General features: G+C 43.7%; 2 protein-coding genes across 2 annotated transcripts in view; one reads left to right on the top strand and one right to left on the bottom strand.

The window, feature by feature from the left end:
* The window catches only part of LOC103243250 (leucine-rich repeat-containing protein 37A3-like), a 57768-nt gene that overhangs the window by 16895 nt on the left and 16173 nt on the right, over positions 1–24700 (top strand). Inside the window, 3 exon segments of the mRNA XM_073005188.1 lie at positions 1301–1419; positions 3332–5121; positions 5709–5813. Coding sequence (XP_072861289.1) covers positions 1301–1419; positions 3332–5121; positions 5709–5813 — 2014 coding nt within the window.
* Positions 5767–24143, bottom strand: LOC103243249 (uncharacterized). The gene is made up of 4 exons (XM_073005599.1): positions 23573–24143; positions 23078–23382; positions 6128–6217; positions 5767–6018 (listed from the first exon to the last, which is right to left on the bottom strand). Exons 1-4 carry the CDS (start codon positions 24141–24143, stop codon positions 5965–5967), a joined length of 1020 nt encoding a protein of 339 aa, XP_072861700.1. The 3' UTR covers positions 5767–5964.

Genomic DNA, 24700 nt, shown 5'->3' with positions numbered 1-24700 from the left:
TTGTAAATTGTCCCACAATCTGGATTTGTCTGTTTTTGCATGAGATTCAAGTTAAGCATTTTTGGGAAGAATACTGCATAGGTGATGTATCCTTGCTGCCTCGTGACTGCAGGTCGCTCATAATGCTAAGTCTGATCACTTGTTTAAGATGATCTTCCAGATCTCTCCATTGTAGTTATTTTGCTGGGTGTGGTGGCTCACACTTGTAATCCCAGCACTTTGGAAGGCCGAGACAGGCGGATCACTTGAGTCCAGTTTTAGACCAGCCTGAACAACAAGGTGAAACCCTGTCTCTACTAAAAATAAAAAAAATGAATAAAAATAAAAATTAAAAATTAATTAGCTGGGGTGGTGGTGCAAGCCTATAGTCCCATCTGCTTGGGGGGCTGAATTTGGAGGGTCAGTTGAGTCCAGGGGGGTCAAGGCTGCAGTGAGCTATGATACTGCCACTGTACTTCAGCCTAGGTGACAGAATGAGACCTTGTCTCATAAAAAAATAAAAAATAATTTTTCCCTTTGGTAATTAATAAAAAATGTGTGGGGTGGTACTTTGAGATCAGTGAAGATCCTGTTCTCAGATGTCTTTTCACCCAAATGTGCATCAGTGATAATCCTTGTCTGAATCAATTTTTATTACATTGGTGGTTGCAAGGTGACACTTTAAAAAATTCTGTCATTCCTTCTACATTTATTAGCTAGCATTATTTCGTTAAAGAACAACTCCCCCTCGTTTTTAATATCAGTCTTCATGGATTTTTTATATATTATGTTGTAACTTATTGTTGTTACTCTTTTGAATCCTCAAATTGTGCAGATTTGGCCAATGCAATCTCCATTATTTTTTTAACCCCATAATCCAGGTTAAACTGAGCTATTTTTAATGCCCAGAGTAATTTATAATATTTCTCATTCCCAACAGGAATTGAGAAAGGGCCTCCAGAAGTTGGGGGCTTATTCAGATTCTTCTTAGAAGTCTACCTTCTTCCTGTGTACTTTCAGCCCAAAGTGAGACTTTTGAGTTGGGAAGAGATACTTCTGAATTAAACTACTGATCAGTGTCACCCAATTCTAATCCCAACCACCTTTATTCTAGGCATACCATACTCACTGCCATGCTTACCCTTTGGTTGGGCACCTCTGTCCTCCTTCCTATTGGCCTTCTAGTTCCTACCCAACGGTTCAGTCCCCAGGACTCAATAACACCTTTTTGCCCAGCCCTGTGGTAGTGTTGGCCTGCCTCCTTTACCTTCTCAAGTAACTGCTTTACCACTAATTTATTGTTTTGTGTTTTCATCTGTAGGATCTTACCTAGCCGTATGGCCTGCTGCCTCTGCCAATTTAAAAACATCATTGAGGCTGTCTGCAAGACAGTCAAGCTGCATTGCAACAGTGCATGTCTGACAAACACCATACATTGTCGTGAGTCCAAATTGCCTGGTGATCAATTGTTACATTATTTTAAGCATTTGTTTTTAAATTTTTTATTTTTAATTGATGATAAAAATTTAAGCTAATGATATAATTGATTTACTCATTCAGATTTAAAGTCCCTCAACTTGTGAACTCCTCCCTTGCTGAGAGTTAGGTTCTCAGTTACTATTACAAAATTTAATAATGGAACTCTTCCCTATGCATAAAAGACCAGGAGAAAGGAATGGGAAGACTAGGGAATAACATTAACATCCACACACTGTGTACTGTGCTCTCTGCTTGGTGCTTTGCCCCCAGTGATAATTTCTTCATATAGTGCAATGTACTGTGTAAGCTGGTTTTATATGCATGAGATCTCAAGTACTCTCTGCATTTTAGGACATATGTAGATCTGGTTTTGTTTTTGTTTATGCAATTTTATAAGAGTACAGGTGATGCTGTTTTATTTGAAGCCGGAGAGCTTCTGGTTCCATAACCAGAAATTGCTACCTGGCTCTTCTAATGAAATGGAGGGCTTTTCCATGCTTAGACCATCGAACGCTGAACTTGCTCTGAATCTCAAACCTTTTCATTCACAGAACAAATACGCAAGTGCTTCAAGAGTTTTTCTGTAGATTAGGTTTATTAGCACCAACTTCATGACTTCTAAAATGTGACTGCTTTCATGTACAGATAGCTTGAAAACTGGTATCTACCAGTAATATGGGGTGGATAATTAATAATGCTTGGCTACTTATATGAAGACAATGTTGCTTATTTTTCAAAAATTTTTTTTAAACCAATTAAACTGTTCCCTTCTCCCCAGGAGGTGGGCAGAAAAGCATTGGTAATCTCCTTTTACAGATGAGGAAAAACAAGATCAGAGGTGCTAAGTGCTGTAGCCTAGTGCCAGGTCTTCTGTCCCAATTCTGGGTTCTCCCCAAGCCCGTGTTTCTCCTTTCTCACCATCTTTACTTCTTCCTCTGACCCTCAGCACCACCCAAAATACTTTTAATTCTGGAAAAGAAAGCCAGCTGCACACTGGCACACTTGACCTTCATGCAGTCAGAAGCTTTGGATGGTTCCCAATCCAGAATATTAGAGATGAAATGAAAGCAAAGTAGGCATCTGACAAAAGTTGCTTTTTCCCTTCTGCATTTTGGGACCTCAAGTAATGTTTATCCAGAAACTGCTGTCATACTATAGATTCATTGTATATTTAACAACATAGGCATACCATCTGGCAAATTAAAAATCTCTTAACCTACACCCTGGATCATTGCCCACATTTAAGAAAGGAACTAGGGTGGACACAGTGTTTTTCCATGTCACGTCTTCTGTGATGGGGCTGCGATATGTGGGAGCAGAGAATGGGGTGGGTGGGTGGAGCGTGTGCCAGATGAGAATCTATCAGCAATGGGAGGGGCTCTCCACGTTAGCATCTCCACCCTACTCCTCTCAGAGGACCGCCTTTCACTGCATTCAGCTGTGATGGTAGCAAGAACACGGGTACACCGAGCACGAGGAGAGAGGGAGCCTTGTACTCTCTCTGCATGTGAGGCAGGACAGCACAGGGTACGGAGCAGTCTGCAGAGAGGCCAGCTCATCAGGGAAGCACTTGTCTTCCACCTTGGGCTTTGACTGAGCACTGGGCAACTGGCCCCTGGGGATCAACGGAATAATCCTAAGCAGACTTACTCTGTGTCACACTATGGAATGTTCCATGTTTTCAAAAGATGTCTTTTCCTCCTCTTGTTGTTGCCATTTCGTAGGTTTAGGATTGGGTGTGTGTTTCTCCTCTCTGAATGGCACTCGAATGTTTGCTGATTCCTACTCTGTGTGACTGGCGCGTACAGCTGTGAACTGATGCATGCTGTCCCATCATCTTTCATGATCAAAGCAGTCTCTTCTTTTTTCACAGCTGAAGAAGCATCTGTAGGGAATCCAGAAGGAGCGTTCATGAAGGTGTTACAAGCCCGGAAGAAGCACACGAGCACTGAGCTGACTATTGAGCCGGAGGTGCCCTTAGACAGGAGTGGCATCAACTTCTCCAGCTTTGGGAGTGAGCAGCTAGACACCAATGATGAGAATGAAGTTATCAGTGCACTAAGTTATATCTTGCCTTATTTCTCAGCAGGAAATCTAGATGCGGAATCAATATTGTTACCGTTCACTAAACTGCTTTTTGCAAATGTGCAAGATCGCGATAGGCCCCTGAGTATTTTGGAAAACAATACAAACAGCCCTTCTCTTCAACCTGCATCCAACATCTCAACTTATGAAAATAAATTGAGAAAGCTATATTTGCTAGAAAAGATACTAGATGCAGAAAAACAAGAAAAAATCAATGAAGTTAAAAGGGAAGAAAAAACTGCCATGCTTATGCAGTCCAGCCTTCTAGGTAACAAATCTAAACGCCAATTATTTGAAAAGAAATTAGAAACTGTCCAACCACAGGAAAACAGCCTGGCAAAGATTCAAAGTGTAGGCAACAACCTGCAGAGAGTGAACAGAGTCCTCACGGGCCCAAGGAGCATCCAGAAAAGGCACTTCAAAGAGGTGGGAAAGCAGAGCACCAGGAGGGAAGAGGGTGCGCAGGCATTTGTGGAGAGCGCTGCCCAAGAAAAAAGGCTCGGGAGCCCGGTCTCAAGGGAGCTGGAACAGCCTCACACAGAGCAGGGGCCCGAGAAGTTAGTGGAAAACACCGTCTACACCAAGCCTTCGTTCACCCAAGAGCTTAACGCAGCAGTGTCTTCTGTGCTGAAACCCTTCTCCATGGGCGAGCCTTCTGCCTCCACCCCTGCAAAAGCCCTACCTGAGGTCAGAGACAGATCAAAAGACTTAACCCACGCCATTTTCATTTTAGAAAATGCAAAGGCTAGAGTTAAAACAATGAAGGCTGCTAAACCTTCCAGAAAAAAATACCGCTTTCATAAAACTGGCTCCCGTGTGGCCCACAGAACACCCAAGACCAAAATGATTAGGAAGTTGAGAAAGGAAGGTTATCTCGATAGACTGATGCTCGCTAACAGGCCGCTGTTGTCTGCAGCGAAGAGCCTCATAGATTCACAGGGGGCTTTTTCATCCTTAGGAGACCTGAGTCTTCAACAAAACCCTTTTCTGGAAGGATTTGCTCCTTCAGAACGTTTTATAGAAAACACTAATGTAAAAGACACAGCTGCAAGAAATGCCTTTGAAGAAAATGTTTTTATGGAAGACACTACTATGCCAGAAGGCACCATCTCTGAAAACACAACCTACAATCCTCCTCCTGAGGCAGATTCTGCTGGGACTGCGTTCAACTTAGGGCCAACTGGTAAGCAAACTGAGACAAAATGGAAATACAACAACGTGGGCACTGGCCTGTCCCCCGAGCCCAAAAGCTTCAATTACCCGTTGCTCTCATCCCCAGGTGATCAGTTTGAAATTCAGCTAACCGAGCAGCTACGGTCCCTCATCCCCAGCGAGGATGTGAGAAGGTTCATTTCTCATGTTATCCGGACCTTGAAGATGGACTGCTCTGACACCCATGTTCAACTGACCTGTGCCAAGCTCATCTTCAGGACAGGCCTCCTGATGAAGCTTCTCAGTGAGCAGCAGGAAGTAAAGGCGTCCAAGGCAGAATGGGATACGGAACAGTGGAAAACTGAGAACTATATTAATAAGAGCATGGAAGCCCAGAGTGAACAGAAAGAGCAGAGGTTGAGTGAGGTGAGGACCACACAGAAACATAAGACCCAGATTTCCCATCATCTAGCATATGCCAGGAAAGTGCCCACACAGGAGAACCCGGGACGCCCAGGCCATAGCTTGTCTTGGTCATGTAACTTTGGCCATGATGGTGATCTCCCACTTGACTTATTTGGAGAGTGAAATAGATTAGTGCACAAGATGAACTGTAGGCTGGGGGTGGTAGCTCACATCTGTAATCCCAGCACTTTGGGAGGCCAAGGTGGGTGGATCACTTGAGGTCAGGAGTTTCAGACCAGCTTGGCCAACATAATGAAACCCTGTTGCCACAAGAAATACAAAAATTAGCTGGGTATGGTGACACATGCCTGTCCCAGCTACTTGGGAGGCTAAGGTCGGAGGATCACCTCAGCCTAGGGAGGTCAAGTCTGTAGTAAACTGTGATCACAACAGTGTACTCTAACCTGGGTGACAGTGAGACCTTTATTTTGTTGAGACAAAAATAAATAAGAACCTGTAAGCTACTCACCTGGAATACTGGGGTTTTGAAAAGTTAGTTTTCATTCTGGTTTTTTTTTTTTTTAATTAATCTTTCCTTTTTTTTTTAGCTCACAAAAGAAGTTCCAGGATATGGCTATAACAACAAACTCATCTTGGCAATATGTGTGACTGTAACACTGATTATTTTTATTACAATTTTCTGCCTCATTGAGGTAAGGACAATAATTAATTCAGGTTTTCAGAATGCAGTCCTGTCTTTGTGTGGATTCAGAGCTCACAAACTCAAAACCAAAGCCGCTTTCCCACCTGCTGCTACTTGACATTCTTCTTCAGTCGTTTAAGGTTGAGATATGCTTTGTTCTTTTACTGTAGTGTATATCCCAGGGTTTTTAAAGGATCCTCACTTCCAGGAGAGCTCTGTGAATTGAAAACAAGTGAATCTCACTAGATTATTTTAAGAAGTTAAGTTGATATAATAGCAAAATTTCTCCCTCCCAAAATGACGTCAACAACTAGATGTACTCACCAAGTCACCCTTACTCTGCCACTCATTTATTTCCTTGTTGCTGAAATGATGAGAGATGTATAATCTCCACCTCACGGAGTTGTCATCACCCTGGAAAGGAAGGAGACAGCCAATAGAGAGAAGTATTGTCTTGTAGACTTACTAGGTTCACACAGTATCATCCTTCTCCAGTGTGTAAGGCGTTGTCTAAATAGGTCCAGTTAAAGCGCTACAGGGTAGCCATCTTTTAAAAAAATTGTTGGCCACATTTTTAAGTTCGCAGGGGAGGGGGACTGTCTCATACTCCAGCCCTCCTGAGCCTAGGCCCTCTGTGAGATGTGTCACCATTTCTTGGAGACCATGTGAGACATTCCCCCTCGGATCAGAGATGCTCAACCTGCATCAACATATCTAAAGCCTACATATGGCTACTCTGGGGCGAGTCCTGTTCATAGTGCCCATTCCTGGAGCTTGCCTCTGTTTGCCTTTTGTTCGATTACGTGATGTATTACTTTTCCCAACAGGCCAGTGCTAGCATATTGGAAGTGATTTAATAAGCTGGCACCCTTGACGCTATGCTACCAGTCCAACCTTATTTGCCTCATTTACCATTTCCATTATTGTGGCAGCCCTCCATTCCAGCCAGAGTAGCCCCTTACCATACCCCAGTCACACCATCCGCATTTCTGCTTTTGTCTGTGTGTTTGTCCATCTAAAATGCCCTTATTTCACTCTGCCTGTGGGAGTCCCATGAATCTCACCAAAGCCAACTCAAGTTCATCATCATGCTTGAAACCTTCCCTGACTATTCCGGCCCTCCTGAGCCTAGTCTCTTTGTGAGATTTGTCACCATTTCTTGGACACCATATGAGAGGCTGAAGTGGGAGGATTGCTTGAGTCCGGAAGGTCGAGGATGCAGTGAGCTCTGGTCGTACCACTGCACTCTAGCCTGGGCAACAGAGTGAGACCCTGTCTCAAAAACAGCCACCACCAAAAACTGTCTTGGGATTTTAATAGGATTACATTAAATTTGTAGATTAATTTGAGAATTGATATCTGTACAACATTCTAGGAATGAACTATCTCATGTCATGTGTTCATTTCTTGTTAATGTCTTTCAAAAGAGTTTTAGGGTTTCCATCATGTAGATCTTACACATCTTTTGTTAGATAAAAGATCTTTGTATTTCTGTTCCTAAATACTTCATACATTTGCATTGCCATTGTAAATGGGATCTTTCTTCCATTTTCTAATTGGTGGTACATCTGAAAATATTTGAGATTTGTGTGCTGCTCTCTTGATTTTGTTTCTAGCCACCATACTGAATCCTCATATTACTTCCACTAAAATCTTAGTTGATTCTCTTAGGCTTCTTTGGCTGTCTAACATTTATCATTTCATATGCAAATAATGATAGTTTTGTCTCTTCCTTTTCAATACTTATATTCTTTCCTTTCCGTTTTCCTTTCCTTTCTTTTTTTTTTTCTTTCTCAGGGCCTTGTCACCCAGGCTGGAGAGCAATGGTGTGATCTAGCTAACTGTAACCTCAAACTCCTGGGCTTAAGGGATCCTCCTGCCTCAGCTTCCAGAGTTGCTGGGACTACAGGCAGGCAGCTAATTTAAAAAAAAAATTTTTTTTTAATGTTGCCCCTGGCTGGTTTTCCAGCCACTTTAGAGGAAGGACTCGGGTTTCCTTTTTTTCCCTCCTACTTTTAAGAGTTTTTTTTTATGAGGAATTGTCCGTTGAATGTTAGCTAAAACAGTCAATAGAATGTATTAAGTGCCAGCTACACGCAAGACCCTAAGTTAGATACAGTCAGCCCTCTTCATCAGCAGGTCCACATCTTCAGATTCAACTGGATGAGGCTGAATACTTGAAAAAAGAAACGAAAATACAAATAGAAAGTATAACAACTCTCACCATTGTACAATATCGATACATTTTATTAGTGATGACTTAAAGTACATGGGACCAGGCACGGCGATTCACACTTGTAATCCCAACACTTTGGGAGCCCAACCTGGGCAGCATAGTGAGACCTTATCTTTACTAAAAATAAAAATAAAAATAAAAAATTGGCCAGGTGTGGTGGTATACCCCTGTATTGCCAGTTACTCAAGAGGCTGAGGTGGGCAGATCACTGGAGCCCAGGAGGTTGAGGCTGCAGTGAGCTGTGATTGTGACACTGCACTCCAGCCTGAGCGACAGAGGGTGATCCTATCTCTAAGTAAGTGAATAAAGGATTTGGGGGGATGTGTGTTAGTTATATGCAAATACTGCATCATTATATATTAGGGATTGAGCATCCACAGATTCTGGTATGGTGTGGGGGCGGTATCCTAGAACCAGTCCCCCGCAAGATAGCAAGGATGACTGAACTGTGGAAGAATCAAAGCTCTGTTGAACAGCATACAATTCCTGTCTTCAAAAAAGTTATCTCATCAGGTAGATGAGACTTATAATGAATAAAAGGAATGAATACAGATTTGGAGATAGTGGTTGTTGTGATGGACAATCTTAATTGTGTTTTCTTCCAAAACAGATTCATTCAAAGAAGAGAAGGGCATCAAAGGAAGATAACTTGAGCCCAAGCTAAGTCGTCTCGATGGCCTGGAGCCATGTTTGAAAAATTTTATTGTTAAGTATTGTTTTTTACTGGTTAAATCAATGATAACATTCTTTACTTTGTGGTTGTGTTACTCAAAACAAGGATTTTTAACAGTGATAAAAATAAAGCTTGTTAGATCATTATTAATGTAATAAATTGCTTCCTGAAGATTTGATTAAAGAGAAAACTAGGCCAATCTAAGCAGAGTCCAAATGAAGTAGAAGGTCCATAGAGAACAGGGGAAAAAAGGAAGTTGTGGAACCACAGATACAGTAAAAGGAAAAAATTGGCCGGGTGCAATGGCTCACACCTATAATCCCAGCATGTTGGGAGGCTGAGGTGGGTGGATCGCTGGAGCCCAGGAGTTAGGGCAACATGACAAAACTCCCATCTCTACAAAAAAAAAAAAAAAAAAAGGGCAACATGACAAAACCCTCATCTCTACAAAAAATACACAAAAAACATTAGCCAGGCATGGTGGTGTGCACCTGTAGTCCTAGCTACTTGGTAGGCTGAGTTGGGAGTATCGCTTGAACTTGGGAGGCGGAGGATGCAGTGAGCTGAGATTGAGCTGTTGCACCTCAACCTGGGTGACAGGGTGAAAGAGTGAGACCCTGTCTTTAAAAAAAAAGAAGAAGAAAGAAAATAAAAGAAATTTACTTAATCTATGTTTGTGACAAAGTCTGTTTCTGTCTCCCAAGCTGGAGTACAATGGCATAATCACAGCTCACTGCAGCCTCAAACTTCTGGGCTCAAGGCATCCTCCTGCCTTAAAGGCCTCCCAAAGTGTTGAGATTACAGGAATAAGCCACTGTGAAACTATATATATATATATATATTTTTTTTTTTTAAAACAAAGTTTGGCTCTGTCACCCAGGCTGGAGTGCCGTGGTGCAATCTCAGCTCACTGCAACCTCTGCCTTCTGGGCTCAAGTGATCCTCCTGCTCAGCTTCTCAAGTAGCTGAACTATAGGCACATGCCAACATGCCTGGCTAATTTTTGTATTTTTTGTAATGAAAGGGTCTTGACATGTTGCCCAGGCTGGTCTTGAACTCCTGGACTCAAGTGGTCCTCCTACCTCAGCCTCCCAAAGTGCTGGGATTGCAGGCATCAGCTACCACACCTGGTTGTCTCTAACCACTTTTAAGTGTACTATTCAGTAGTGTTAAGAACATTCACATTGTTGTACAACAAATCTCCAGAACTTTTTCATCGTCCCAAATTGAAACTCTGGACCTATTAAACACTAACTCCCCATTCTCTCCTCCCAGCCCATGGTAACCACCCTTCTACTTTCTGTTTCTATGAATCTGACCACTCTGAGTACCTCATGTGAGTGGAATCACACAGTATTTCTCCTTTGGTGACTGGCTTATTTCTCTTGGCATAACGCCCTCAAGGGTTCTCCATGTTGTAATGCGTCAGAATTTCCTTCCTTTCAAGGCTGAAGAATATATCGTTGTATGGATCAATCACATTTGTGTTCTCCATTCATCAGTTAATGCACATGTAGGTTGTTTCCACCTTTTGGTCATTGAGAATAATGCTGCTGTATACATATGTGCATGTGTTTCTGTATGACCATTTGTTTGCAGTTCTTCTGACTATATATGTATGAAGAGAATTACTGGGTCATGTAGTAGCTCTAAGTTTAACTTGTTGAGTAACTGCCAAAGCATTTTCCATAGTGCTACATGGTTTTACATTCTCGCTAACAATATATAATGGTTCCAGTTTCCCCAAATCCTCCCCAACACTTTTTATTTTTTTTAAACAAATATAGCCATGCTAGTGAATGAGAAGTGACATCTCATTGTAGTTTGGGTTTTAATTTTACAATATTTTAATTTTTAAAATCAAAAGAATATACTTGGCCTGAGGTGGTGGCTCATGCCTGTAATCCCAGCATTTTGGGGGGCCAAGTTCAAGACCAGCCTGCCCAACATGGTGAAACCCCATCTCTACTAAAAATATGAAAATTAGCCAGGTATGGTGACAGGTGCCTGTAATCCCAGCTACTCAGGAGGCTGGAACAGGAGAATCACTTGACCCGGGAGGTGGAGGTTGCCATGAGTTGGAATCGAGCCATTGAACTCCATCCTGAGAGGAGATGCTGTCTAAAAATATATATATATAAAATACATACACACTAATTATTTTCTTTTTTTTCTTTTTTTTTTTTTTTGAGACGGAGTCTCGCTCTGTCGCCCAGGCTGGAGTGCAGTGGCCGGATCTCAGCTCACTGCAAGCTCCGCCTCCCGGGTTCACGCCATTCTCCCGCCTCAGCCTCCCGAGTAGCTGGCACTACAGGCGTCCGCCACATCGCCCGGCTAGTTTTTTGTATTTTTTAGTAGAGACGGGGTTTCATCGTGTTAGCCAGGATGGTCTCGATCTCCTGACCTCGTGATCCACCCGTCTCGGCCTCCCAAAGTGCTGGGATTACAGGCTTGAGCCACCGCGCCCGGCCTATTTTCTTGTATAATAAAATTATTTTACAAAAGAAGTCCATTAGTAACACACACTTGCACGCAAAGCACAAGACACATCTAAGGGCCAGGAGTAGTGGCTCACGCCTATAATCCTAGCACATTGGGAGGCCGAGGCAGTCAGGTCACTTGGGGTCAGGAGTTCGGGACCAGTCTGGTCAACGTAGTGAAACCCCGTCTCTACTAAAAATACAAAAATTAGCCAGGCGTGCTGGTGGGCGCCTGTAATCCCAGCTGCTCGGGAGGGTGAGGCAGGAGAATCACTTGAGCTTGGGAGGTGGAGGTTGCAGTGAGTAGAGATTGCACCACTGCACTCCAGCCTGGGCGACAGAGTGAGACTCTTATCGTGAAAAAAAAAAAGGGGGGGGGGGCATTCCCATTGGCCACGGTCCTCATCTTGCCATCTTTGTTGACTTTCCTTACTTACCTGGTCTGTGGAGGCATATACACATATTCACATTTGCCACCCTTGGTGCTCAACCAAAGTATATTGAATACATTTATTTGACAATTAGTGCTTGTATTTTTTCATTTCACATATGTGTTCTGTTTTCCTAACTAGATTGAAGTAAGCCGCCGTGCACGGTGGCTCACGCCTGTAATCCCAGCACTTTGGGAGGCAGAGGCAGGCGAATCACCTGAGGTCAGGAGTTCAAGACCAGCCTGGCTAACATGGTGAAACCCCGTCTCTACTAAAAATACAAAAAAATTAGCCAGGCGTGGTGGTGCACGTCTCTAATCTCAGCTACTCAGGAGGCTGAGGCACAAGAATCACTTGACCACAGGAGGTGGAGATTGCAGTGAGCCAAGATCATGCCACTGAACTGCAGTCTAGGCAATAGACTGGGACTCCATCTCAAAAAAAAAAAATTCCTTGGCAGTTTAATATTAGATAAATTCCTTGGCAGTTTAATACTAGAAATGCAACTTGGCAACGTGAGCTAAGCTTTTACCTGAGAGTCATAATGTAAAAGAGAAAACTTTGTATTTTTGAAAAGGAAATTCAGGGCCGGGTGCAGTGGCTCATGCCTGTAATCCCAGCACTTTGGGAGGCTGAGGTGGGCGGGTCACTTGAGGTCAGGAGTTCGAGACCAGCCTGGCCAACATGGCGAAACCCCATCTCTACTAAAACTGCGAGAATTCGCCAGGCATGCTGGTGGGAGCCTGTAATCCCAGCTACTCAGGAGGCTGAGGCATGAGAATTGCTTGAACTCAGGAGGTGAAGGTGGCAGTGAGCCGAGATTGCGCCACTGCACTCCAGCCTGGGTGACAGAGCAAGACTCAGTCTCAAAAGTATAAAATAAAATGAAAATAAAATAAATGATTGAATGAATTCAATGGATAAGCAGAGGAATCTCTGAACTAAATCTTGAAGAATGTCAAGTATAGTCAGTTCATGGAACTTACTGTATAACGACATTTGGATGCAAGATAATTTTCGGAAACCGCAAAGAGTTGCTTTTGAAGTAACCGAAAACAAATAGTCTAAGTAGCTGAATGCCCCTCTCCCCACTCTTTTAAGTGAGAAAAAAATTTGCCATCTTGTACAGTGTTTTGTTTTCCCTATTTCCCCCCTCTTGAGCAGGACTGGCACTAGGCATAAAATACCAAATTCTTGTCATTAGCTGCACCTCCTTGTATTTTTTGAGAACTAATTGCTTAACTCATTGGATCACAAAGTTTTGTGTTTACATTATGACTCTCAGGTAAAAGCTTAGCTCACGTTGCCAAGTTGCATTTCTAGTATTAAACCGCCAAGGAATTTATCTAATATTAAACTGCCAAGGAATTTTTTTTTTTTTGAGATGGAGTCCCAGTCTATTGCCTAGACTGGAGTGAAGTGGTGCGATCTCGGCTCACTGCAACCTTTGCCCCCAGGGTTCAAGCAATTCTCATGCCTCAGCCTCCCAAGTAGCTGGGATTACAGGCACCCGCCACCATGCCCGGCTAATTTTTGTATTTTTAGTAGAGATGGGGTTTTGCTATGTTGGCCAGGCTGGTCCAAACTCCTGACCTCAAGTGATCCACCCGCCTCTGTCTCCCAAACTATTGGGATTATAGGTGTGAGCCACTGCACCCGACCATGTTAATTTAAGAATGAACTCTTGATTATTTTTTATTTTGGAAGATCTGCAAAAGTAGACGGGAAGCTCCTTAAAGAGACAAACTGTCTTCTTCCCTTTTGTGATGTGTTGTCAAAGGACTGGGCGACTTTTTTAGATTGGGAGGTGTGAAGAACCTCTTAGGAGGAAACAATAAGCTGATGTGAATGACAAAAAACAGCCAGGCCTAGAGAGAGTAGGAGAAAAGAATATGCCAGGTGGAAGGAAGAGCAACTGCTCATTCAGGTGGAATGACCTCGGCAAGTTGAAGGAACAGGAAGAATATGAGTGTGGCAGAAGCAGAGTGGGGGAGAGAATGGTGGGAAGTCAGGTCTGAGAGGCTGTAGCTAGATCAGGCAGTGTTTTGTAAGCCAGTACTCACATCCACAGATATATGTGGATTTTATATCAAATGCCATTAAAATAAAGTCATTTAAATACATAGTCGATGACGTGCTTTTCATTTGTGTTTCTTTGGTGCTTAGAGACTTCAGGTTTGCTTTTACTCAGAGTTCTTGAAGTCACTATACTTGTATTAGTCATTCTGTTTTCAGATATGATAAGTGATTGTTACTACAGTACATACATTGTCTAGAGAACTTTACTTTTCATATCTAAATTGAAAAGGTCTTTTCCTTGTTAATTTTCAATAGACTGGCATCCGAATATTCTAGCCCTGGCAGACAGACCTCTTAGCTGCTTTGTTGATGAGAACACTCCAGTTAGTGGAACAAACGGTGCAACATGTGGACAGTCTTCAGATCCCAGGCTGGCAGAGAGGAGAGTCAGGTCACAACGACATAGACATTACATGAGCAGGACAAGTTTACATATTCTTCCATACCTACCAGAAGGCTATGGTATGACAACCGGCAAAGGAAAAATAAAACATGGTTTACTGATTTCAGCTTGCTGAGGAAATAATAACTTTGAAAAAAGTTATTAATCTGGGCTTAGGGATTCTGCATGAAAATAAATATAAAACCTCCCAACTTTGAAAAGTCTTTGAAGTGGTAGATAACTACCCAGCCAACAGTTTGACCTTGTGCTAGTCATTCAGCCTCAGCATTTGTATTCTTTTATCATGAAGTGAGATGACTAGTTTATAACAAAGGTAGTGTGAGAAGCACACGTACGAGGTGAAGTGAGACTATTTTGTAAATAGGCACTGTCTAGAAAGGTAAGGTGGTATTGTCACTGATAACAGTAATCTGAAGTACAACTTACGATGTAATTTTTTAGACATATTTAGAAATAATTTCAAAGGCATATTTCTGCTGATGCTCATATATTTGTACTGTCTATAATTTTGGATTATGTGAGTGGACTGTTGTAAATGATTGAGTCACTTCTATGTTTGTATAAAATGATTACAATCTTATATAAATTTCTGGATTATAGAGTTTCATGTGGAAGATAACATGAGTCTTCTACTAATAGAATACAGAAGTTTCTAAATTAATACCAACTTGTGACTACTTGTATGTACTGTGAACTTGACTTCCTCTCCTTGCTTGCCAAAAGCTCACCAAGGTTACCTACATCCTTGTCCTCTTAACAGACTGTAGATAAACCACTTTAGATTGATGTTGACACCTAATGACCAACATCGGGAATTGCCACATATAAGTTTTATTTTACTGAAGAATACTTTTAAAAACACTTCTGCAAATGCATGATTCTAATTTTATTTTTAAATGTATTTTAACTCTTTAATTTGAAAAAATTTGTCCATTAACTGTGCTGTGACTCAAAGGTTAACTTTTAGCACTATCATTAAATTATAGGCTTGAGACACAGAGAGACCTAGGTTCATATCCTGGCTTTGCCATGTAACACTGAGCACATTATTTAACCTCTTTGAGCCTCAGTTTTATCCTCTATAGGGGAAAATAATAGCATCAACCATCTATGTTTGTTGCAAGAAATCAGTGATATTTAATCTCATGTGAAATGCTGGCACATTGTCTGGCACAGTAAATTTTAACTGTGATTATCAATGTTCAGACCTGAGAAGAAATTGTCTCCTGCCATTTCTCTTGGAGATTATAAGGCAAGCTCTTTAGAGTGGGAGTGGTTATACTTTTATAATATTTCTGTGATTTGAATTTTAAAAATTATACAACCAAAACATAAAAATAAAGTGGATACCAAGGCTGAAATTATTATAGCTGTCCTCTATAATAATATGATTTTATGTTTATCATTTTTAAAAGTTTAAAGTTTAAATTTATTGACTTTATAAGTTTATAAACAAATTAGATTTATACTAATAAATATTAGTAATAGTTTTATTTTATGTATTGAAGTTTCTCATTAGATTTTATTTAAAGAAAAGTGGTTCTGTCGTTTTTTATAAAAGACAAAACAAAACAAAACCCACCATAAAGAAACCCTTGTATAGATTGTTCTCTTCACCCTGGCCTTTCCTCTGCCTTCCCAAGGGCTTTGAGTTCATTTTGTCCTTGACTGTTTTCTCCCCCGTGTGCACGCTTGCTCTTTAGTCGTCTTCTTTCTAACTTGGCTATTTTTCCATCTCTATCTGTTTATGACATAGAATGTCTCTCCAGTATCTTATCTGCTTTGCCTCTCTTTGAGCTCACATGCAACCTTGAGAATTCACCTTTGTCTAGCAAAGAGAAAACAGAAGTTTTGATGTAAAATTAGGCATAAGAAGCATTATCAATCTCCAAACTCTGAAAGTTTCTGGAAGTTCCTCCTCAAATCTTCCAAATGTTGACCAGCCTCTTTCTCAGAGCCCTTTATACATCATTTAAAATCTTTTAATTATTAGTATTGTGACAATCTTGATTTGTTTTCCATTGCAACATATTCAGTACTTGAGCCACATGATAAGTTGAGTTTGCCTTTAGATAGCTGGCCCATAGCCCTCATCATTTATAAAATTGTTTCCAAGAGACAGAACAAATGATGTGTAAAGCCCTTTCTGATAATAAATAAAATAGATTTGTAATTTGGATATTTTTCCCTATTAGTGTATCATCTTAAGGTATACAACTGTCTTTGATCCGGACATTCTGAATGTTTTTGTTATCAGTGTTTCTTAGTTTTACAGAACAGAGGACAACGCAACAAGACCAGCTATATTTCTTACAAACGCAGACTGGTGTGAGCACATGGCATGATCCAAGAGTGAACAGGTAAGAACGCATTTTAAGCACTCTAGACCATCAAAGAGCCGTCTCACCTAGGATTTCTTTGATTTTTAAGAAATTTTTACCTTTTAAAAATAGTTTATGTAAAAGTTTGACTCTTCTGATAGTTATTTCGGTTTTGACATTTAGTAAAAAGTCCTACCTATTTCTCTGCAATCTCACCTCAGTTCTCCCCTCCCTCACCAGTCCCTAGCCACCCTCTCCTGCTTCTCCTTAAAAAAAGTGGAATAAAAACATGGGTCTTTTAGGAGTTTGAAACTTGTCCTAGGGTACCAAGCAGGTGGCTGTCACCTGTGTTCCCAGGTGACTTTGGGAGGCTGAGGCAGGAGGATCACTTGAGCCCAGGAGTTTGAGACCAGTCTGAGCAACATAGAGAGACCCCGTCTCTACCAAGCATTAAAACTCAGCCGTTTGTGGTGGAGCACATCTGTGGTCCAGTTGCTTTGGAGGCTGAGGCAAGAGGATTGCTTGAGCCAGGGAGGTTGAAGCTACAGTGAGCCTTGGTCGCACTACTGCACTCCAGCCTAGGAGACAAAGCAAGACCCCATTTCAAAAAATGAGAGAGAAAACTCGTGTAGTCCCAGCTGCTCGAGAGGCTAAGGTGGGAGGCAGAGGTTTCAGTGAGTCAAAGTCACACCATGGCACTCTATCCTGGGCAACAGAGTGAGATTCCATCTCAAAAAAAAAAGAAAAAAGACCGGGCGTGGGGGCTCACGCCTGTAATCCCAGCACTTTGGGAGGCCGAGATGGGCGGATCACGAGGTCAGGAGATCGAGATCATCCTGGCTAACACGGTGAAATCCCATCTCTACTAAAACTACAAAAAATTATTCGGGCGTGGTGGTGGGCGCCTGTAGTCGCCACTGCTCGGGAGGCTGAGACGGGAGAATGGCGTGAACCTGGGCGGCGGAGCTTGCAGTGAGCTGAGATTGCATCACTGCACTCCAACCTGAGTGACAGAGCAAGACTCCGTCTAAAAAAAAAAAAAAAGAAAAAAAAAAAGGCTAAAAAAGGAAAATTGACCTGGGGAAAAACAGAAAGCATACCCTTTAAAAAAGGATCATAGGTTGATATTCTTAATTATGGTTCAGCTTTAAAAAATCTTTAAAAAAAATTAACCTCCTAAATGTATTCAATGTTCTTTTATGTGTTCCTTAGTAAAATTTGATTTTAATGTAGAAAACAACCTAATTAATTCATTAATTAATCTTTTTGAGACGGAATCTTTTTCTGTTGCCCAGGCTGGAGTGCAGTGGTGCAATGTTGGCTGACTGCAACCTCTGCCTCCCTAGTTCAGGCGATTCTCCTGTCTCAGCCCCGAGTAGCTAGGATTATAGGTGCTTGCCACCACCATACGCAGCTGATTTTTGTATTTTTAGTAGAGATGGGGTTTCGCCATGTTGTCCAGTCTGGTCTTGAATGCCTGATCTCAGGGGATTGCCTGCCTTGACCTACCAAAGTGCTGGGATTATGAGCCACTGTGCCTGGCCCTAATTTAAATATCCAAACTTGTATATTTCAGCTGCAGACGTTGCATTTACTAACCAAAATGTCAATTACTTTTAACTTCAAAAAGATGAAATGACACACAAATGAATTTAGTTACTTCCCATAATTTTTGGAATATTCTTTTCTTCCTTCCTCCCTCCCTCCCCTTTTGTTTGAGACAGGATCTGGCTCTGCTGTCCAGGCTGGAGAGCAGTAGTGCAGTCCTGGCTCACTACAACCTCTGCCTCCTGGGCTTAAGCCATCCTCCCACTTCAGCCTCCTGAGTAACTGGGACTACAGGCATGCGCCACTGTACCCCGATAATTTTTGTATTTTTAGTAGAGATGGGGTTACACCGTGTTGCCCAGGCTAGTCTGGAATTCCTGAGCTCAAACAGTCTGCCCACCTTGGCCTCCCAAAGTGCTGGGATTAAAAGCATGAGCCATCGTGCTTGGTCCTATTTTGAGTTTTTTTTAAATGAATAGATGCAAGGTACCAAGTAGTCCAGTTGAAACTGGAAAAAAGCTTGAATTCTAAATTAAATTCGAAATCAACTCTGTACGTTTCACATACAAAGGATTTGCTGGATGTGGATATTTTATGTTAAGCACAGCAGCCCCCCTCCTCCAAAACAAAACAAACCCCCCAAAACAACCCACAGAGGGTTGTTTTTTCAGGACTTTATTGTGTATTTGAATCAAACAGAGATGTGCCTAGCTTGTCGTGGGTTACTTTGATATTCTGTATAAGTAAAAGTATGATAATGAAAATGTCTTACTTTGTGTTATAGAGCTCAGAATCCTTTGAGGGTGGCAACCAAGGGAATGTACTATTACTCATTACTTTATCAAGGTTGCCATTTCTATGTCTTGACAATATAAGCTGTTACTTTTTTAAAAGTAGTAGGGGCCGGGCACGGTGGCTCACACCTGTAATCCCAGCACTTTGGGAGGCTGAGGCGGGAGGATCACTTGAGGTCAGGAGTTCGAGACCAGCCTGGCCAACATGGTGAAAACCCATCTCTACTAAAAATACAAAATTAGCCAGGCGTGGAGGCCTGTGCCTGTAAGCCGAGCTACTCGGGAGGCTAAGCCAGAAGAATCACTTGAACCTGGGAGGCGGAGGTTGTGGTAAGCTGAGATCACACCTTTGAACTCCAGCCTGGGCAACAGAGCAAGGCTCCATCTCTAAATAAATAAATGATAGATAGATAGATAGTAGTGGGGAGGACATTTTACATTTTTTTAAAAGCTTACTAAAAAAAATCCAAGGGCCTAACTTCAAAATCAGTTTTACTATATAAATTATAAAAAAGAATTTTTTTGATTCTGTTTATCCAAATGTTCCTTTTGTATGGAGGATCTTTTATGAAAATATACTATAAATAATTAGATTCTAATAGAATATTACTATTCAAAGATATTTATAAAATCTCAAAGTCAGACTCTTTAAAACAAACTTTAAAGATATCCAGGATACCTAGATTTATCCAAGAAATCCCATTCGTCGTGTTTTGCATTTCTCTTTAAAACAATGATTAATGCCTTCTTATTTGTTATGTTGCATACTGAGTGACTGTAGTCTTGAAATACAGATCTGTATTACTTTGTATAGACTGTATAACATTCCGTTTTTCTTTAACCAGCTCCCAATGAGACATAAAGATTATTTCTAGTTTTTTGCTTTTATTTATTTATTTTTATTTATTTATTTATTTTTTTGAGACGGAGTCTCGCTCTGTCTCCCAGGCTGGAGTGCAGTGGCCAGATCTCAGCTCACTGCAAGCTCCGCCTCCTGGGTTTATGCCATTCTCCTGCCTCAGCCTCCTGAGTAGCTGGGACTACAGGCGCCCGCCACCTCGCCCGGCTAGTTTTTTTGTATTCTTTAGTAGTGACGGGGTTTCACCGTGTTAGCCAGGATGGTCTCGATCTCCTGACCTCGTGATCCGCCGTCTCGGCCTCCCAAAGTGCTGGGATTACAGGCTTGAGCCACCGCGCCCGGCGGTTTTTTGCTTTTAATCAGTGCTTTAGCGCTCTCCCAGGTATGACTGAAGATTTATAAAATTCTAAATAAAATGACATGAAATGAAATTCTACATTTTATCAGTAGGATTGTTCATTTACTGATTTAATTATTATGATTTTTTTAGCTTTAAGTTCAGGGGTGCATGTGCAGGTTTGTATAGGTAAACTTGTGTCATGGGGGTTTGTTGTACAGATGATTTTGTCACCCAGATACTAAGCCTAGCCTAGTACCCATTCGTTATTTTTGCTGATCCTCTCCCTCCTCCTACCCTCCACCCTCCTATAGGCCACAGTATCTGTTGTTCCTCTCTCTGTGTCCGTGTGTTCTCATCATTTAGCTCCCACTTATGAGAACATGCAGTATTTGGTTTTCTGTTCCTGCTTTAGTTTGCTAAGGATAATGGCCTCCAGCTCCTGTTTTTCATTTCTAAACTATTAAAAAATCTATTTGGGGCCTGCACAGCGGCTCATGCCTGTAATCCCAGCCTTTTGGGAGGCCGAATTGGATGGATCACTTGAATCCAGAAGTTTAAGATCAGCCTGGGCAACATGGCCAAACTACATCTCTACAAAAAGTTTAAAAACTAGCCAGGTGGCGTGGTGCATGCCTGTAGTCCCAGCTACTCAAGAGGCTGAGTTGGGAGGATCATCTGAGCCTGGGAAGGTTGAGGCTGCAGTAAGCCGTAATCACACCACTGCATTCCAGCCTGGGCAACAGAGTAAGACTCTGTCTCAAAAAAAAAAAAAACAAAATAAAAACAAAAAAAATACATATTTGTTCATTCCTAATAATCTGTCTTTGATAGTTCATCTTTGTGATTGTACTTTTTTATTTTTGAAAACATTACATATCATAACTGTTCTCTTTTTGGTTTCTAACAGTCTTTGGGGACCTAATTCTGGGAGTTTATTGTTGACTGTGCTGCTGGCTGTCTGTTGAGTCTGTTGTGGACTCTTTGTCACTCTGTCATGGTGGCTTTTCTTCTGAAGGGTTTGGTGATCTTAGATGCTGAATTTATTGTTTGAACTGAATTAGTTGGAAGTTCTGTATACATACAGTGGGAACTTAGTATGTTTTCCTGGAATCACTTCATTCCCTCTTTGAGTTCTCAGCTTGGGGAGGAAGCTTCAGGTTTCCTATCCCAGCCTTGCTGCTGGCCTGCCCCTCTGCCTACCTCTCACTCAGGTACCAGCTTCACTCAGTCCCCCAGTCCCCCACTTCACTCAGTCTCCCAAAATCTCCCCCTCTGCTTTTTTTTTTTTTTTTTTTTTGACAGAGTCTCGCTCTGTGACCCAGGCTGGAGTGCAGTGGCATGATCTCAGCTCACTGTAATCTCTGCCTCCTGCGTTCAAGTGATGCTTGTGCCTCAGCCTCCCGAGTAGCTGAGATTACAGACGTGCACCACCACGCCCGGCTAATTTTTTTGTATTTTTAATAGAGATGGGGTTTCACCATGTTGGCCAGGCTGGTCTCGAACTCCTGACCTCAGGTGATCTGCCCCCCTCAGCCTCCCAAAGTGCTGGGATTACAGCCCTGAGCCATCACGCCTGGCCACCCTCTTCAAACAAAATATGGGCATTTCCATTGGCCTAGGTCTTCACCTTGCCTACTTTATTGACTTACATTACTTACCTGGTCCCTGGAGACATAGACACATTTGTCACCCTTAGAGCTCAACCAAATTGTATTGAATGCATTTAGTTGGCAATTTGTGCCTATATTTTAATCTTCATCTCACATAGGTGTTCTGTTTTCCTAACTAGGTTGAAATAAGTCATCTGATGTACAGAATCCTGTTAAGTATTTTTCTTTCTTTCTTTTTTAAAAATTTTGAGACAGGGTCTTGCTCTGTCACTGAGGCTGGAGTGCAGCAGTGTAATCACAGCTCAGTGCAACATCCACCTCCCAGGCTCAAGGGATCCTCCCACCTCAGCCTCTTGCCTAGCTGGAACCACAGGTGTGCACCACCATGCCCGGCTAATTTTTCAATTTTTTTCTAGAGACAGGGTCCTGCTATGTTGCCCAGGCTGGTCTCGAACTCCTGATCTCAATCTATCGTCTGGCCTTGGTCTCTCAACCGGCTGGGATTGCAGGTGTGAGCTATTGCGCCCGGTCAACTATTTTTCTTTAAATTACTTTTTGGTTGAGGCCGGGCACGGTGGCTCACGCCTGTAAACCCAGCACTTTGGGAGGCCGAGATGGGCCTCCCCATAATGAGGTCAGATCGAGACCATCCTGCCTAACACGGTGAAACCCTGTCTCTAGTAAAAATACAAAAAATTAGCCGGGCATGGTGGCGGGCACCTGTAGTCCCAGGTACTCGGGAGGCTGAGGCAGGAGAATGGCGTGAACCCGGGAGGCGCAGCTTGCAGTGAGCCGAGATCGCGCCACTGAACTCCAGCCTGGGCGACAGAGTGAGACTCGGTCTCAAAGAAAAAAAAAATTACTTTTGGTTGTCACTTATCTCCATAAACATTAATATATGTTTATAAAACCTTTCTCTTACCTGAAGAGCTGACCTCAACCACTCAGGGTTGAGTCCCTGTGATAAGGTTTCAGGGTGCCTGAAATGTCATCATGATTCGTCCCCTGGGCTAAGCTGAAAGCTAGTGACATGTCAGGTCAATAAATTAAGGTTATTTCCCGATAATACAAACATGTAACACCGTGAAGTAGGTTTTAGACAAGATTCCCTCTTTTCCACGGCAAACGAGGTCCTAGCTAAGGCATTGGGAAGGTGGCGGGAGATTGGAAGTGCAGTAGTTGCATTCTGGAGTTTACTGAGGCTTTCCTAGTGGGGATTCCACGCAACAGGTCTTAGGACGCCCTTCCCTCAGGGCGTGGCTCCTGGCACAGACCCACAGCGGTTGTCATCGGAGTCAATTTCAGGACTCCAGCTCCAAGCTTCGGAGTTCCCTAAATTCTGGGGGCTTGTGCTTGTCTCCCCCAACTAATTTCCCTCCGTCGCTGGCGCTGCCCAGTGCTTTCGGTCGCTCGGGCGGCCCGTCTCCGCGACTTTTTTTTTCTTTCTCTCTCTGGCTCTTTCAGCATCAGTTTCCCGATGGGGCGAGAGGGCAATGATACCTGGGGGCTCCCCTGCCTTCCTCTCCCAGCCGCAGAAGGGGAGATGCGGGGAGGAGGTCTGGCCGGCTTTGGGCTCCAGACGGAGGCTGTGGTCTCCGAAGGCCTTTGACAAGGGGCATTTCGCGAACTGCACGCCCCTCTCAGCCGCGCCACCGGCGCCCGGAGTCCAGCCGCGCCGCGCTGCGCGGAGTGCGGGCGCTCCGGGCTCCCGCCCGGGACTCCACACTCCCGCGCTCCCCGCAGCGCCGCCGCGTAGCGTCGCTGCGTCCCAGGCTCTCCCGCGGTGCAGCTCACGTGACCCCGCTCTGGTAGAGGGAAGAAACAAGATAGCGGCAGAAGGCGATCCGGCGTAGGGCCGCAGCAATTCTGATTGAGCCTTCTCCCTCCAGCCGCCTCCGCCGGCCGGGCCCCTCCCGCCGGGCACCGCGGGCCTCCCCACCCGCCCCAGCGCTGCCCACCGCCCCCACTGCGCCCGCCGCTTCCCCGCAGCTTTACCTTCTCCCGCCTGCCTAGGCTCCAATCGGAGAGGCAGGTGGACAGGCCGCCCAAGCAGCCCGCGGCTCCCGCTGCGGAGCCCTGCCACCGCCGCCACGGCCCACGTCTGGACCCATCGAGGGTCTTCGCTCGCAGCACCGCGGTAGCCTCCGGGGCAGATGGGCCGCAGGCCAGGCTGAGATGGACCCCAAGACGCGGCTGAGCTCGCCCAGCAGGGGCAGCAGTAGCCGGAGGAAGCCGCCGCCGCCGGTCCCCCGCCCCCACGACTCTCCCATCCCTCCCCGGCAGCACCAGCGCCCCCGGGCGGCGGCCGGGTAGGGACGGGGAGCGAGGAGGCGGGGGCGGCTACCTGGCCGGGACCATCGTGGCCCTGAGGGCCATCAGCAAGGTGGTGCACAATGACCACGACAGCGAGGAGGAGGAAGAGGACGGCCACACCGAGGAGACCCACGAGTCTGAGGACAATGAGGAGGATGAGATGGAGGAAGACGACGATGACTCCGATTACTCGGAGGAGCTGGAAGACGACGACGACGCCAGTTACTATATGGAAAGCAGCTTCAGGAGCCATAGTACCTACAGCAGCACTCCAGGTACCCACTCAGCCCGGTTGCCGCAGACTCCTTCCCCACCTCCTCTGCCCTCCCCCCTTGCTCAGTCCTGTACTGTGCATCCTGCTCCGGTCTCCCCCCAGCCCCGCCGACCCCCCAAACAGAGGGCACATCAAGTGGCAAAAAAACTGGATTTACAAGAGGAAAGAGGTGCATTGTTCAAAATGGAGATTGAATTGTTGCAGTTTGAAGCCGCACTCGCTCGATCTCTCTCACCCTCCCCTCAACCCCCTCTTTTCCTCTTCAAAATGTGTGCAGTGCAGTGTCTCCGTGGGCAGGATTGAAACTTTGGCAAACGCATATCCATTGCATTCATTTTTCTCCCCTTGTTTTGGTGTGGTTTTCTGGGATGAAAGAAGCCTCTTGTTTTACAAACCTCTTTGCATTTCTAATGAGGTTTCTTTCGAATTTTTATTATATATCTGTTCCTTAAAAGGGAATTAAGGATTTGGACCGATCGTGGCACACAAACACACACAAAAACATGCCTGTTTTCACACTCCTAACTGTGGTTTTT

This window comes from Chlorocebus sabaeus, chromosome 16 (assembly GCF_047675955.1).
Source record: "Chlorocebus sabaeus isolate Y175 chromosome 16, mChlSab1.0.hap1, whole genome shotgun sequence".
In the NCBI taxonomy this organism is placed as follows: domain Eukaryota; kingdom Metazoa; phylum Chordata; class Mammalia; order Primates; family Cercopithecidae; genus Chlorocebus; species Chlorocebus sabaeus.
This window is presented reverse-complemented; position numbering and strand designations above follow the sequence as displayed.